Source organism: Martes martes, assembly GCF_963455335.1.
Source record: "Martes martes genome assembly, chromosome: 3".
Lineage (NCBI taxonomy): Eukaryota > Metazoa > Chordata > Mammalia > Carnivora > Mustelidae > Martes > Martes martes.
The window spans coordinates 188,228,212-188,244,721 of record NC_137890.1 but is presented as its reverse complement, the minus strand read 5'-3'; the positions used below and the strand labels follow the sequence as shown (position 1 = coordinate 188,244,721).

The 16,510-nt window shown below is 40.4% G+C and overlaps 2 protein-coding genes across 3 annotated transcripts in view; one reads left to right on the top strand and one right to left on the bottom strand.

Moving 5' to 3' along the window:
* The window catches only part of SLC39A10 (solute carrier family 39 member 10), a 112,573-nt gene extending 104,260 nt beyond the window's left edge, over positions 1 to 8,313 (top strand). For both annotated transcript variants that reach the window (XM_080799840.1, XM_080799841.1), the window contains 2 exons: positions 1,115 to 1,305; positions 5,550 to 8,313. In XM_080799840.1, the coding sequence (XP_080655966.1) occupies positions 1,115 to 1,305; positions 5,550 to 5,708 (350 nt within the window). In that variant the 3' untranslated portion in view covers positions 5,709 to 8,313. The remainder of the gene's footprint in view (positions 1 to 1,114; positions 1,306 to 5,549) is intronic.
* Positions 8,314 to 8,345: 32 nt separating this feature from the next.
* The window catches only part of DNAH7 (dynein axonemal heavy chain 7), a gene marked incomplete at its 5' end in the record, with an annotated part of 250,182 nt that continues 242,017 nt past the window's right edge, over positions 8,346 to 16,510 (bottom strand). The window contains 2 exons of the mRNA XM_080799459.1: positions 8,346 to 8,726; positions 12,608 to 12,711. Of these exons, the coding sequence (XP_080655585.1) occupies positions 8,520 to 8,726; positions 12,608 to 12,711 (311 nt within the window). The 3' untranslated portion in view covers positions 8,346 to 8,519. The remainder of the gene's footprint in view (positions 8,727 to 12,607; positions 12,712 to 16,510) is intronic.

Sequence of the window (16,510 nt, the reverse complement as noted above, 5' to 3'; positions counted from 1 at the left end):
GAAATGCCGCCGTATTCTACATAATACCTTGCACTGCTAAGTGTTCAGTGATGGATTGGTTGTTTGTACATTTAATAACTAAAACGTTTGTTATAATTAGTTGAAACTGATCTTGACTCTTAGCTTTAAGACTATTATTTCTGGCAGTATTTATTTTTCTAGTAAAGTTTCTGAGCAGTATTTAACCCATTTAAAAAAATTTTTTTAAAGATTTTTATTTATTTGAGAGAGAGATTGAGGGAACAAAGTGGGAGGAGGGGCAGAGGGAGCAGGCTCCCCGCTGAGCAGGGAGCCCCATGTGGGACTCGATCCCAGGACCCTGAGATCATGACCTGAGCTGAAGGCAGACGCTTAACCAAATGAGCCACCCAGGTGCCCCTTAATCCTTTTTTCCCTAGTGGTCCAGCTATAGACATATGAGTGACAAGTCTCTAATTTTACATGTTTAGAATTAAGTTTTAATTTTTTTCTCTGGAAAAAATAAAACATAAATGTAAACAGTGTACAGTATACTCAAAGAGTCTGTTACCTCTGTTTTTCTTAGGCCGTTTCCCTTTGGAGATATGGCAGAGATCAGAGGACAGAGCTTTAATTGTTGCTCATAGCAAAAGCAGTGACCAAGTTCTTTTTTTCTGTTATGTTTCTGATTTTTAAAAAAAAATATTTTACTTTTCACATTCTACAGAAAATTGGCCTTTTTGATGTATAGTTCTTTGAGTTTTAACATGTATGTAGCTTTCTGTACCAGTCACCACGGCCAGCAGGATGCAGAACAATTCCATCATCCCAACAGTCCCTTCACGCAGTCCCGTTGTGGTCACACCCTGTTCCCAGCCTGCTTCAGGCCACCTTGGCATTCTTCATCACGACAGTTTTGTCTAACATGGAATCGTATATACCTTTCAGACTGTCTTTGAGCATCGTGCCTGAGAGTTTCACTCAAATTTTGCGTGTATTAGGTTTAATTTAATAAATAAATTTTTATAATAAAACATCAGTTATTAAAGGCGTATCTTTTAGTATCAGTTCTTAATTTTGTTTTCTATTTTTTCCCCCTAAATTTGTGCATGAAATCCTGTGGTTATAAAACTCTCACATTGTGTCTTTACTGTAGGTGATTTTGCGGTTCTTCTGAAAGCGGGCATGACCGTAAAGCAGGCAATCGTCTACAACCTCCTCTCTGCCATGATGGCTTACATAGGCATGCTCATAGGCACAGCCGTCGGTCAGTACGCCAATAACATCACACTTTGGATCTTCGCAGTCACTGCAGGCATGTTCCTCTACGTAGCCTTGGTGGATATGGTAAGATATTTTATATTTGTGTTGTTAATACCAAACTGTAAATAGAATGCACCTTCCAAAAATGGAAGAAATCTTCGGATATATTTGAAAGACTATTTTAAAAAATACGTACCCCATTTAAAAACATGATATCCTAAATAGCCTACTAGAGAAAGACAATTAAGTGGGAGGATTTCTTTGGAAATCAAGTTGAGATGCTGAGAATTTTGGACCAAAGGATATTTACTATTCAAAGTAATCCAGTATTTAGAGATAATTATTATACTATGAAGATTTTGTAATATTAGGGTATAAATATTTTGTGGTTGTTAATAAAGTCATTCTTTGTGCTTGTTTTATAGCAAACAGGAAATACTATATCTCTTATGTAAGCCAGTCTTCTGCAGAAAATGGTGTATATTCCTAGGGATTTATGCAATTTCCCCTATTTCTAACTTTAAAGTTAACAAATCTAAACACTAACAACTAGTTTTATTTTAATTTTACCTTAGTTGTCTTAAATATGTTGGGCAGTGTATTTGCAGAACTAGTAATTTGATTACTTTTTGTTTTTATTTTGTTTTGATTTTTTAAAATTATTTTTATTAATATAAAATGTATTATTTGCCCCGGGGGTACAGGTCTGTGAATCATCAGGCTTACACACTTCACAGCACTCACCATAGCACATGTGCTCCCCAATATCCATAACCCCACCACCCTCTCCCTACCCTCTTACCCCCCAGCAACTCTCAGTTTGTGAGATTAAGAGTCTCTTAGGGTTTGTCTTACTTTTTGTTTTTAACTTAGGTATTATGTTCGCTTTCCTTCTGGTAACATTTGTTAGATAGTGTCATTTCAAAACTTTGTAACCTAAATTTTTTAATCACAGGATTATTGCCTGTTTATTCCAGTTTAGAAAACATCAACAAAAAATAAAAACTATTTACATTCTGTGCCTAGAGTTTGCCATTTCCTTGTTTTTTTCTTGGACTCTTAACACCTCATTTCCTGTCGCCATGCTCAGCTGATGACCTTACTTCCTGTTTCATGGGTAATACTGAAGCCATCGAGACAGCCTTCCACGGGTTGCCATCACTGTTTCTGCTCCTCTCCTGTATCTCTCTGTCCATCCCCCTCTTTCCTCTAACAGTGAAGAAATCCGTTTCTCGCTCAGGCCAGCTCCTTAAAGCCACGCGCTGGCACTTGTCCCCTTTCACTAAGTCCCCGAAATTCTCCCCTTTCTCTCGGTGGTGGTTCATTTTTCCCTCTCTGCTGGATCATGTATAAACCTCCTGTACTTCTCACTTACAAAGGTAGGGGAGAGGGAGTTTCTTAACTCTGGTTTCCATTTTAGTTCTCAACCACCATTTTCCTTCTTGTATTGCAAATTACCCTTTCTTATTTTCTAATTCTCTTCTTTCTTGAGTCTGGCCTCATCTGGTATCTCCCCGACTGCTGTCCCAGATTGCTTTGGCCACATCTACTGCTGACCACAGCCTTCTTGAGTCCATGGTCACGTACCCCGTCCGTCTTCATTCACTTGTCCTCATGGCCGCATTTGTCAGGGCCTCAGTCTCTTTGAAATGCTTTCTTGTCAGTTGGCCCCTATGCCACCACCGTTTCCTGGCTTAACCACCTTTCTGGCCTTTCTTTCTCAGTCTGTTTTCTGGTTCTCTTCTCCTTGACCTATAAATGTTGGCGAAAGCCCTCTAGGTAATCTCATTTAGTCTCATGACTTTGAGTATTTAATGGCTGGTAATTCCTACATTTACATCTTTAGCCCAGACCTTTCCCTGAACTCCAGGTCAGTCTATCCACCAGCTTCCCTGAGCGTCGGAAAGGAATTGTTCAGAGCCTGGTTCTTGGATGGCCAGCCGCACCTCGCCGGACCACGCCGCCTGTCGGAGGCTCTGGCTTGCAGATGATGATTCCGTTCTTCAGCTGCTCACGAGATTCTTCTTTGTCTCGGTTCTCCCTGTTCCCCACACCCCCGCCACCTCTGGCGAATCCCAGGCCCTGGGGCAGGGCTCCTCCTCCCAACCACCTGGGCCGCCACCATCTTCTTCTGTTTAACCTTCTCTCCCCACTTCTGCTGTTGCCCCGCCCATGACGGGTTGTGAGTCGACAGTCCTGTCACTTGGGTGCTTCAGACTCTTCAGTGGCTCCTTGTGAATCTCCTCTCCCTCCCTCTATCCCTTCCTAATGTGTGTCTTTTCCTCATCTTCTTCCCCTTTCCCCCAGGGGGCACACACTGCCTCAGGGGCCTGGCTCCTGCTGGTCACTAAATGTGGACTGTTTTGCCTGCAGAAGCTCTACTGACTCCCTCCCTCCCTCCCTCCTTATGAGGCTTCCCAGCGTCTGCCCCAACATTTTACATCTTCTATCCCTACTTCACTTTCCTTTTTCTCCTTTGCACTTGTGTTTTGATCTGTACTTTGATCATTTTAGAAAGACTGCTTTGACTATAGAGAGGAGGTGCTCATTCATTTACAGTCAGTCATGCGATAGCAACAGCACCAGACGTTGTGGTTCGAGGTCTCTTCAGGACGTGCCGTTGGAAGTATCCACCGGTTTTAGGGGCTTTGCACCGCAGCTGCTCACCCCCCAGCGTGGAAGCGCTCTTGCGTTTTCACAGATAGGCCGGACCGTCGGGTACAGCCGGCTCCGCTGTGGTTACGATCGGCAGACACGGGCGTGGGCGTGCGGGGCGGACCGGAGTGGGGGGAGGCGTGGTGCCTCTTGTGGCGGGCGTGTGCACGTATCCGGAGGGGAAACTTCTGTGAAACATCCTGTGTGATTTATGCTTCAGTGGTAAGGAAAGCCAGATTTAACGGTTTTCGTCATAAGGAAAACTTGAGAAAAGGAGAGAAGATAAACCAGTCTTCGTACTAATAGAACCACAGGTGGGAAGTTGCCGGGTTTAGTTCTGATCCATGAACCCAGAGGTTGGCAGACTTTCTGTAATGGGACACAGAGAACACATGTAGGCTTTGTAGCCCATGTAGTCTCTACCGCAGTCAGTCGGCTCTGCTCTTTGCAGTGGTTTCTGTCACAAGTACTTAACTCTGCTCAAAAAGAACAGTAGCCTCCATTAGCCGTTATTTGCTATGGCCATAGACTTCTGAACAAAATTGATGACCAGCGTGAAGTAGTTCTTAAATAGGACCCTCAGGGAATTGTTAAATCTACTGTAGCAATGTCAGAATATGGAGGTTGGATTAACTGTACTCATTATTTAATAATGAGCAGTAGTGTTTTTTCCTAGGCAGCCATTATGTTCTTAATACTACACCGTCCACCTCTGAGCCACGAAAAGCACCAAGATACTGTTTGGAGGAAAGCTTAGTGTCTAAAAGAGTAGCATATCTGTGTCATCTTTCTGATGGTGTCATTGCACACTTGAAAAAACACAGAGAACAAGAAAATGAAACGTGAAGTAGCGTTTCTTTCACAATTTTGATTAGATGCGGATGGAAAGACTTGATGCTTGTGATAATGGACATGCATTTCTTTAACAAATCTTATTTACGTAAATAAAGACTTTGGTTTTATACTTTGAACTTTGCGTTATTCTTAAATGTAATAGTATATGCTTATGCTTTAGAAATCGAACTGTAAACTTCAATGAACTGTGTGCCTTTAAAGGTACTGAAAACATTCAGGTTTTTGAAATTGTATCACGATTGGGAGAAACAGAACCCTGGGAAGGCCACGGGCTCCACTTGGCCGTAGTCCTGCTGAATAGCTTCGAGAGATGTATTTTCTCTATTGCAAGGAAAATAAGGGCTTACGGGCAGAGAGATAACGAGTTAGGGATTGTCTGTAAATGTCTGTCCTTACTCTCACATGCAGCTGAATATGAGAGTTTAAAACGGAAAGAGTAAAGAAGTGGAAAATCTTGAATTAGGTATCCCCCCCGAAGAATCTTACATTTTCAGTGATTTTAAGTCAGTAAATGTGGTGATCTTTCCTGGAGAGTTCATTGGCAATAATAAATGGTCCTATACTTTAGCATAAAGCAAATGGCAGGGTCAGTGGATGGTAACTTTAGAAAACGGCTAACGCATATATTTGCATTTGTTCAGCGTTTAGGAGGGAACAGATTTAGTACTTATTTCATAGCCAGAGCTTGAACTTCGTCAACGTTTAGATGATGTATTATGGTTAGCATTATGTTTAATAGAATAATTTGTAGTTACGCTTTATTCATTATAGAAGAATGTAAAAAAGTTAAGCAAAGTATCTGGGTTTTGTTTTTGCAGCTTCCAGAAATGTTGCATGGTGATGGTGACAATGAGGAACACGGCTTTTGTCCCGTGGGGCAATTCATTCTTCAGAATTTAGGATTGCTGTTTGGATTTGCCATTATGCTGGTGATCGCCCTCTATGAAGACAAAATTGTGTTTGACCTCCAGTTTTAACCATTCCCAGTAATCACTGTGGATTACGAGAATGTTACCGTGCAGCTTTGCATCTGTCCCTAGTACTGTATGCACATTGCTCAAAGAAAAGTCAGTGGCTTGCACTACTTCCAAGTTCCATAGATTTGAGCCTAACCACAAAAGACTGGTGCTCAGTACTGCTTTTCCCTGTGTGAAGGGGTCTTTTAAAAATACAAAGCTTGTGATAAAGAGAGGAGAAAATGGGACTCCATGAACCAATGTTGGCATAGGTTTGATTAAGACTTTTAAAAAAATAATCATATAAAACACTAAAGTAGTCTCTTTGGTAGTTGAAACTTCTGTGGCTATGCAGAAATAGAAATTGAACCAAAAATCACTTAAACTTTAAAAATATTTTAAATGGACTTCGGGCAGACTTTTCTTTGTGCTAAAAATGAATTGTAGTGTCGTTTAATTCAGTTACATATATACATAAGGTAATGGGGATCAACTTGATACAATTTTGAAACTGCGTAAAGTAGGCTGTAGGAACTAGAGGAGAGCTCAGGCTGTGTTAGAGTATGAATTTAGCATTGGGAAAAGCCCTTATTCTTGAATCTAGAGTTACTATTTTTGTATATATTGCCATAGTGTTTAAACTTGCAGCCTAAACTACTGAACTTTGTGATTGTATGTTTGTGTGAGCTTCAGTTTAATGAAAGATTCATAATGGTTCTTTGTATTAATATTATACTTCGTGTTTGGGTGTTTTTTCTTTCAAACTTCAGTTTTGTTTTTGTTTTGGGATTTTTGGTGGGGGTAGGGAGTTGGAGCATGTGGTAAATTTTTTTTTTTTTTTTCGTTAAAAGTGTAACCCTCTAGGAAATATCAGAAAAAAAGAAGAACCCAAACGTGGTCGAAATATTCAGCTTTCCTATTTTAACAGTACTAACCGGTTACTGGGGAAGTTTAAGTTCTAAATGTATGCATTGCTTTACCAGTTTGGTTTTGGAACCTAGAGCACATGCTGCGATTGGCAGGAGGGTAAGGCAGAAAACCCAAGTTCACCACGTCCATAATCTCTGCATGTCGATGGGAGTGGCTCTGACGATCATCTCCGCTGATGCCACGGCTGTCGTGATACCACGCGACTTGGAAGATACACTTAAGTAACACAGCTGAAGTCACTTGATCGTTCTGTGCCAAGATGCGCTGTCGGTGCCTGCTAGGGACCCGTCTCACTTAGAGGTGCCCTGTTCGAGCGTAATTGAGCGATTCGTGAGAAGTGCAAGCCATGTTTATCCTGAATTTTGACCTGATAATTTGTAGCACTAGTCATACTGCATGTAGCTTTCTGTTTACATCGTGTGCCGCACGGTCTTCATTTATGCCCCGTAAACTGTATTTGAACTGTGTGCGGGCAGCTTTGTTTTAATCGCTTGGCTACCAATGCAGCTGGTTTAAAAATCTTACTGTTCAAATATTTAAGAGCCAAACTCCTTCCATTCCATTTAAAGTGTTTGCATTTAGCCTTCCTTCTCTCCTCAGCTCCTTTCCTCTTCGTGAAGCTACAAAAAGAGAGCTTGGAGCTGCACATGTGTCGCGGTAGTAACAGTCTTGCCGGTGTTTCTCCTTCGTGCTGTAAGCAAGGAAGCTTAGGTGTGCTTTTCTGAATTTATGCCTGAATTTGAAAAATTATTCCTGGCTTTCTCCGTGGCCTCCTGTAATAAGTAGGAGTTTTTTACCTAGAATATTTTCAGCGTCGGGCACTGAATTAGCACAGCCCTCATCTCTCACTGCTTGGCCCTTCAAGCAACCCCGCTACAAGGTGCTGATATTTGATTTAGTACTGCCAACTTCAAGTGATTAAAATATCTTGCTTTCTGAACCAAGATATATTTCTAGTTCCTTTTTGCATTTTTATACCCAAGGAGGATTCTGCATTCCAGCATTAAGTCTGCTTCATTTTAAAACTTTTATGAAAAGCGACCGTGGGAATATATTCCCAGTCTTACAGGCCTGGTTTAAAGCACGCGAGTTCTGCTGAAGTGTATAAAGTTTTATATTCTCTAAAAAATGGTATTCTCTTCATTTGCTAGATTTTTTTTAACCTATTAAGAGGGCTGTAACAGTTGCTGCTAGTATTTTGTTCGGGCTCCACCAGTATTTAGTTTCCACCTCGTTCTAGTGTATAGTTTCAAGTCTTACTAGACAATCTGAATTCCACAACATTTCTGTTTGGCTCCAACATTCCATTTAGCTCGACCAGTCTGATTTAACGTGTGTTTGTTGGAGGTCATTCATGTTACTTGTACGATGCTGTCACTGTGTGACATCCATATGAATTTTGGTGTATATCACATTGCATTCAATCAGCTGTGATTATGCGTAGAAATACTATAGTAACTAGATGCAGTGTGAATTTTTTCCATTAACTACGTCAGTGGCTTAAATATGATTATGGTCCTGCAAGGTGATACTTGCTAAAATATCTAAACTTTTTTTGTTGCTGTAACTGAATCATTTTTTAAAAATTTATAAAGCTGGAAATGATCCAATGCTGTTTTTTTTCATTGTCAGCAGTGGTGTGTCATTTTATGTATGTTCCTAATGCTTATGGAACTCTCCCAAAATAAAGTTATTCAAAAAGAGCAAATACACCAGTGTGTTTTCTTTAGTCTTTATTTCAGAACATTCCTTACACTGAAGTAGGAGGCCTTTTAAAAATATAGGCTGCATTTGCACATAAATTTATAATTAAGTACAGCCTTAAGTGAAATCTACGTAAACCAAACTGTTTATATTTTCTTCTTAACCATCTAACAAGAATTAGAAACAGGTGTCTCCGAGTTACGAATTAAGCTGACATAATAGTGCCACACCCCGTCCAATCCAGTGCTCCACGGGTCGGTCGGAGGGAAGAGTCATGGCAATAACAAAATTCGTAGAATGCCCAGTGGTGGATAAGGTTCCTCTCCGCTCACTTGTCTTGTACAGTGGAGCAACATAACTTGGTCGTTCTGGTATATCTACCCTTTTACAGGGCTTTAGCCACATCTGGAAGAAAGTGGGTGAAAGTGTTTTTGAGTCAAGGGTATGGTATTTACATTTGAACCTAATAGGGTGTTTTAGTTCTATGTCTGCAAATTTCCGTGGCCCAAACCGATCTTATTTTTGTTAGCAGTACTGCCATTGTTCAAAACATTGAATTTGTAATCGTTTTTTAAAATTAAAGTATAATTAACTGCTGTTACTGTATTAGTTTCAGGTGTACAACACAATTCTGTCCCTCCCTCAGTGCTCATCAAGTAAGTACAGTCCCCAGATGTCACCAAATAGTTCTTAGAGTCTTACTCACTGTGTTCCCTGTGTTGTACTTTCCAACTCTGCACTCATTTATTGTATAATAGAAGTTCGTACATCTTATTTCATTCACCTTCCCCTTGACCTCCTGCTTCCCCTCCAACCACCACCAGTTTGCTCTCTGTATTTAAGAGTCGGGGGTTTTGTTTGTCTCTTTCCTTGTTCATTGAAGATTCCATATGAGTGAAACCATGTGGTATTTGTCTTTCTCTGACGTATTTCACTTACCATTATATCCTCTAGGTCCATCCATGTTGTAAATGGTAAGATCTCATTCTTTTTTATGGCTGAAAATACTGTATAATACTATGTATATACATTGATACACATCTACATGTAATATTTTATATATAGTCACATCTTTACCCACTCAGCTTCTGATAGCCTCTTGGTATGCTTCCATATCTTGACTGTTCTGTTTTCGTTTATCTTTGAGTAAATACCCAGTAATGGAATTACTGGATCATATGGTATTTCTAACTTTTTGAGGAACCTCCATACTGTTTTCCACAGTGGGTGCCCCAGTTTGCATTTCCACCAGCAGTGCACCAGGGTTCCTTTTTCTCCACTTTTCTTTTTGATGCTAGCAGCGCTGACAGGTGTCAGGTGATAGCTCATTGTGGTTTTTTCATTTGCAGTTCCCCGGTGATGAGTGGTGAAGAGCATCTTTTCATCTTTCTGTTTCCCATGTATAGGTGGTCTTTGGAAAACTGTCTATTCAGGTCCATTTTTTGTTTTTTGCTCTTGAATTGTATGTTCTTTATGTACTTTGGATATTAACCCCTTATTGGATAGAATCGTTTGCAAATGTCTTCCCCCATTCAGGGGGTTGCCTTTTTCTTTTGTTAATGATTTCCTTCACTATACAAAAGCTTTTTATTTTAATGGAGTCCTAATAGCTTATTTTTGTTTCCCCTGCCTTAGGTGACCTTTCTAGAAAAATGTTGCTAAAGCCAGTGCTGAGGAGATTACTGCCTGTGTTTTCTTCTAGGCATTTTATGGTTTCAGGTCCCATATTTTGGTCTTTCATTCATTTTGAATTTATTTTTGTGTATGGTATTAAAAAATGGTCCAGTTTCATTCTTTCGCATGTAGCTGTCCAGTTTTCCCAGCACCCTTTGTCGAAGAGACTGTCTTTTCCCCATTGTGTGTGCTTGCCTCCTTTGTTGTAGACGAATAGTCATATAAGTGTGGGGTTATTTCTGCATTGATCTTTTTTTTGGTGCCAGTACCGTCCTGTTTTGATTGGGTGAGTTTCAGTCGGAAATTGTGAGGTCTTCAGCTTCTCTTTTCTCAAGATTGCTTTGGCTATTCGGGTGTTTCATTTTTCCATACACATTTTGGAATTCTGATTTTGTGAACAATGCTGTTGGTATTCCGATAGGGATTGCATAAAATCTGGAGATTGCTATGGGTAGTGTGGACATTTTAACTATAATTCTTCCAGCCCATGAGCATGGGATGTCTTTGCATTTGTGTTGTTTTCAATTTTTCATCAGCGTAGGTCTTTCACTTCCTTGGGTAAGTTTATTCCTAGGCATTTTGCTCAAAACTTTTTTTCGTGTTCTCAGAACTATGTTCAGAGCCAACTAAATGAGAAAAAAATAATTATTTTCACCTGTCAAGAAACATGTGATCTGTTTCTTTACCTACTCACTGTACTTACCTGGGGAGGACTTTTGACTGTTTACATCAACAACCACAAAATCGTACATACTTTCAAAAGGAACCACCACCACTGATAATCATGTCACCATATTAATTTAATACAGGCCAATCAAAAAAATCTGAAAGGATTTTGTCAGTGATTCTAGAGCTTAGATCACCTCCCCATTTTAGGTAACCATTTTAAAGGGGCTAGTACACACATCGTGCTATTTCAAACCTAGTTGCGTTCCTTTATTCCTATAATATACCCACTTTATTTTTAGGAAGTCATTAGCCAAGTTCCTAAAATATTAAGCACTGCTAAGCCTAACCAACCTAACCAACCTAACCAACCTCAAAAGAATGTGGGGCAGGTTGGTCTCTGAAAATAAGCATAAAGAACAAACTACGGTAATAATGAGGAAATAGTGTTTCGTTTTAAAATCTAATTCAATTCCTTTTTCCCCTATAAAGTGGAATCCTTGAGCGGATGTTGGCTTGACAGCCCACTGTTCTGGTTTCTCAGGTCTAGGTAAATTATATGAAGGAGTTAATAGTGATGTTAGTGTACGCTTCTCCCACATTATTGCGGAATCCATAAAGCTGTTTTTGGATGTAGCTAAATATGAGGACTCAACAACACTTAATGAGTGTATATAATCTTGGCCAAGAACACATTCTCTTAATGAGAATTTTTCTCACTAAGTGACTTATGTATGAGAATCATCCACTTAGAAATACCTTTGTATTCATCGCGAACGACCTTAAAAGAGCTTCCAGGTCTATCCCAGTCAACTCCTGAAACTTTGCCCTGTGACTTTGAACTTGGGTCGCCTGTTGAAAACTCTCTGTCCACACATAGTGTCTTAGCACATAGGTCAGGGTTCTGGAATAGCTGGTCCCCCCCCCCCCCCGTCCCCGTTAGGGTTTTTGCCTGTCTGAGCCGCTCCCAGTGTCCCACAAATAATACATGTAAATGCACAGCCTGTATTTTATCGCACCATCCCAGACAGGCCTTTCCAAGTGTATGAAAATTTGTCCAGTTGTTTTCTCATGACTCAGTAACAGAAGGAAACAATACCTTCCATAACTTAGTTGGCCCATGCCGAAGATTGGTTCCAAGCAAACACGTTTTTATGGGGTTGGCTTTCATATAGTTATCTTTTAGTCTTTAAGTATCATTTTTAGGTCAGAGTATATGCAAGAAATATATATGCATATGTGGATGCATGTATATAGTCAGTCCTCATTCTTTCTGGATTCTGTATTTGCAAATCTGCTTATCACTAACATTTATGCATCATCCTAGAACCAGTACTCTGTTGTACGATCATTTACAAGCATGCTCAGAGCCTCAAAAAATGTGAGTCACCAAACAAGTACTTTTCCAGCTGAGGTTGAACCTGGTGACATTCCGTTTTTCTATTTCACCTCTGGTAAATGGAAACAAGTTTCATTTTGATAGGTTATTTAATAAGGAGTTTTTTGCATTTTGTTGTTGTTGTTAGTGATTTCCCTGTTTAAAATGGCCCCAAATGTAGTGCTCAGGGGCTCCCTAGTGTTCCTGAGTGCAAGAAGACTGGAATAGTTCTCAGGGAGAAAATACTATGAGGTTCATCCAGGCATAAGCTACAGTGCTGTTTTCTCTGAGTTCAATGTCAATGAATCAAAAGTATATATTAAATATGGCATCTTTAAACAAACACAAAACGAGGTATGTCTTGATTGGTGAACAAAAATGTGACCAGAGGAACGTAGAAACTTAACCTTGTGCTTCTCCTAGGAGCGGTGGTTCAGCATTCACTAACTCAGTGCTGGCAGGAACTTAATAAAACATAATTACCATGATGAGAATGTCTGTATGGGGGGGGGGGGTGTGTGTATAAAATAGTGTTCCCCACCCCCATAGTAGTATATCAAATACTAACCACAGGCACTGTGTCATAAAGAACTTTGGGATGTGATTCTGCAAGTTTCTTGGTCTTTCTACTCCAGGAAGCTCCATCCAGAAACAATCCATGAATGAAAACACCTAAATACAAAAGAAGCAGGTTACTACAACTGTTTAAATATGTGTGTATTGATTAAGTTCTGAATCAAAATTCCCCTGAGTGCTCTGCAGATGGTACTAGGTCAGCAGCCTCAGGCTCGTTCTAAAGGAAAAGCAGTATTCTGAATGCTTTGTCTTAACATCCATATTCTAAGAATATCTATACTCTTCCTAGTTAACTCAATAGTAAGATCAGATGTGGAAGATAAAAGAAATTTTAAATTAGTCTATGGGAAATTCTCAGTCTAGGTGAACAGTACCAGATTTATATTCTTAATCGGCCAATGGCTATAATGTGAGAGGCCATGAAGTCTGCAGGAAAAATTCTTAATGTAGTTGTAGGGATTCAGTGGCCTCGAGGCAGCATGTGAAGAAAATATGCTTGCGCAGATCTCTAGTATCATGGAAGTTATTTCTCTCTCCCTCTTTTAGAATTTATCCTCACTCCCAGATCTCTTCTTGGTCTGTATGAGAGAACACATGGGTGGCATCCTTCTGGAACGTAATTCATAGACCAGCCACTGAAGAACACAAATTAGGAAATCCCTGAAACTCCAATCAGTTCTCTGTCCTTTTATGTAAAGCCTCACAAATTGAATCTAGGTAAACGTACGTGAAAACAGTCATTGTAATGGTTGCACAGATGTGAAGGGAAGCAACGTGGAACTCAGACCTAGGTCTTAGTTCCTAATTTTCTGTGTGACCTTGAGCAAGTCATTTAACTCTGGGTATATTTGGTCCTCTGAGAACAACTGGAAAACATTCGCAAAACAGTAATGCCCACTTTCTGCCTCGTAGAGTCGTTCTGGTCAAATCAGCTAACACTAGTGAAAGCGCTCTGTAAGGTAGTGTATGGAAGTCCGCTTGGGCCGTCCGGCCAATGGGACTTTCTGTAATGGAAGAAAGAATCCGTATCTGTGCTTCGCAGTGTGGTAGCCACTGGCTATTAAAGACCTGAAACGTGGCTAGTGTGATTGAGGGGCTTTAATTACAGCTTAATTTTAAAAGCCACATGTGGCTAATCCAGTGACGAATGTTGACTGGGGAGGAAAAGTTCCTCCTCTCCCGGTTTTAACTGATGGGAAGAACAGTGGGAATAAAATACCGGTTTTATTAACTGGCAAAGCACTTGTCCAGTAACTTTTCAACTATTATTCTGGTAAAGCTAAATTGCAAAATGCACCTTGAGCCTGGAACGATGTTGGGGATAGATCTGCCTGAGAGAGAGAGAGAGGTTGGTCTGTAGCCACATCCTACATATGAATCACTCCAGCCCTATCTAAGGCCTACAGGGCCGCCACAGTAATGGATAGGAATAGGAAGATAGAAGATTACAGACAGGTCCAAGAGAGCCATCTAATACCCTGCCCCACTGACCTGTAAGCAGAGCCCACTAAATCTCTGGTTTTAACTAGTTAGATGGTTTATTCTCCACTTGGGGAAGAAAGATAAAGTCAGAAAAAGTAAACAGCTCAACACCTAAGAAAAGTGGCAATAAGGATAAAATTTCCTCCAACCCATCAACAATTTTACAGGAAATGTGATGGAGATACCCAAACACGGTTTTCTTTCTCCTGGTCAGTACAGGCCATAGGGAAGACGCAAGATCTAGAAGGATCTGAAAGGCTAAGTAGATACTGACTGCTGCTCCTACTCCGGGCCACAGCCTTTGCCATCTCGGAGATGTGGTTGACATACAGTGTGGGCTGCGGCTTCTTCAGCTCCTCTCACCATTTTCTGCCTCCTGCTGTGTAATGCCCTTCCCTGGGGACTCTGAGTCCCCCATTAGTACTAATAATTCTGATAAGAGGAATCTTAGAAAGTACAGCTAGAATGTGTGATTCCAAATTTACATGGATGTACAGTGGCATTGTGGCCATGTCACGAGTCACTTTAAGAGTGACTTTTTTCATTAAGTTTAATTTAATCCTAGGTAAATAAGGCTGACTTCTTTGTGAGCCCCAGAAACAGGCACACACTAAAGTGCGTATGAAAGAGACCGGCTGATGGAATGGTAGAGATAAACTCTGGGGGAGAAAAAACACCTGTTCTTCCCAGGTGTGATCTGGGTTCCTCCCATGAGGGTCCCATGAGAAAGTTGTTCTTTGGGAAAAGCTCATTGCTCCAAATCATTCCATAGAATCTCATTTTCCTTTGGGTAATTAGCTAAGTTGGAAGGAAAAAATAGGAATGACAAAAAGGCTATATTGTGGGTATCTGTGTTTATTGGTGAAAACATGTGTGTGTGTGTGTGTGTGTGTGTACAAAGCAATAAAATTCACAATTTATTGTCTGTCAGCAGTAATTCACAAATTACTGTCTATCAGCTATTATAAATCAGACCTTGGCTGATACTTTAACATTCAGTGAAATGGTTCATTTAATCGATGGCTACGCTTCACTGCATGATCTTAGAGCACTGAGTGGTCCTTACTGATCCTGAAGCTGTACTTTGTATCTGCCCCCCCTATTTTCCAGATAATTTTGGATTTTGATACATTTAGATCTTGAATAAGAACAGTTGTGGGTTAAATTAGTAAATCACTGTAAAAAGAGATACCAACTACCTTGTACCATGTCTAAGTTCAGTGTATAATGATTGTCAAGTAGTTTTATCTTTAATATTAAGTAGTTCATAAACTTCAGGCAACGTTTTGAGTAATTCTGTTTCTTTTTAGCTGAGTTCAAAAAAACCTATAACTCTGAGGGACATCTATACTAACTAGCCTTCAATTGAAATGTCATCTTCCGGGGCGCCTGGGTGGCTCAGTGGGTTAAGGCCGCTGCCTTCGGCTCAGGTCATGATCCCAGCATCCTGAGATCGAGCCCCACATCGGGCTCTCTGCTCGGCAGGGAGCCTGCTTCCTCCCTTCTCTCTCTGCCTGCCTCTCTGCCTACTTGTGATCTGTCAAATAAATAAATAAAATCTTTAAAAAAAAAAAAAAAAGAAATGTCATCTTCCCTGCCTTTTGTCATAATGATATGAGGAGAATTTAGAAAAAAATAAATCTTTCATCTGAATTAAATACTTTAGAGTCAACCATAGCTTCTTCAAGAAACTTTCCTTGAGAAAGGTGATAATGTTTTCGGACTTGTACTTCTACAAAAATACTCAGCAGGCCTTTGAGAAAGCAGCTAGTGAAGCATAAAAGCCCGATGGCGTGGGCTTTGGTCAACTCTACCTTTGCTGGCTGAGATACCTTGGGCAAGTTAGTTAACTCTCCTGAGCCTTTGTGTCCACCTGTGTGTAATGGGGATGTTCTGGAACCCAACAGTGATACAGAGCAACTCCATGCCCCCCCTCCGATTTCCTTTTACCCAACTTAGTTGGAACCAAATTGTTTATCCTTCTTAGTATATTGCTTATCTATCTATATTTTGACTTAGAGGACAGGGGAACTTAAACATCTATTTTACTGATCTCTCTTACAGCATGTGTCACAGTGAGCTGTACAGAGAATGTATTATTTCAAGGCTCGTGTAATTGAAGAAACAATAAGAAGGTTGTTACATGCCCTTCAGATAGTCAACAATATGCCCATTCTGAGTGGGTTAGGAATAAAAAGAAAAGAGCAACTGTCCCAGGATTAAGCCCTTGGAAACTCCAGTACTCAGAGGAGGAAAAGCTAGCAAAGAAGCATGAATGTGTCCGGTGAGAGAACCAGGAGAAATCCAGGGAGAAGGATGTCTTTAGAAGGAGAGAGGTGTCGACGGATAAGAACTACGAGTTTAAGATGAAGACTGAATTCATGGGCTCTGCCAACAAGGAGGTCATCACTCA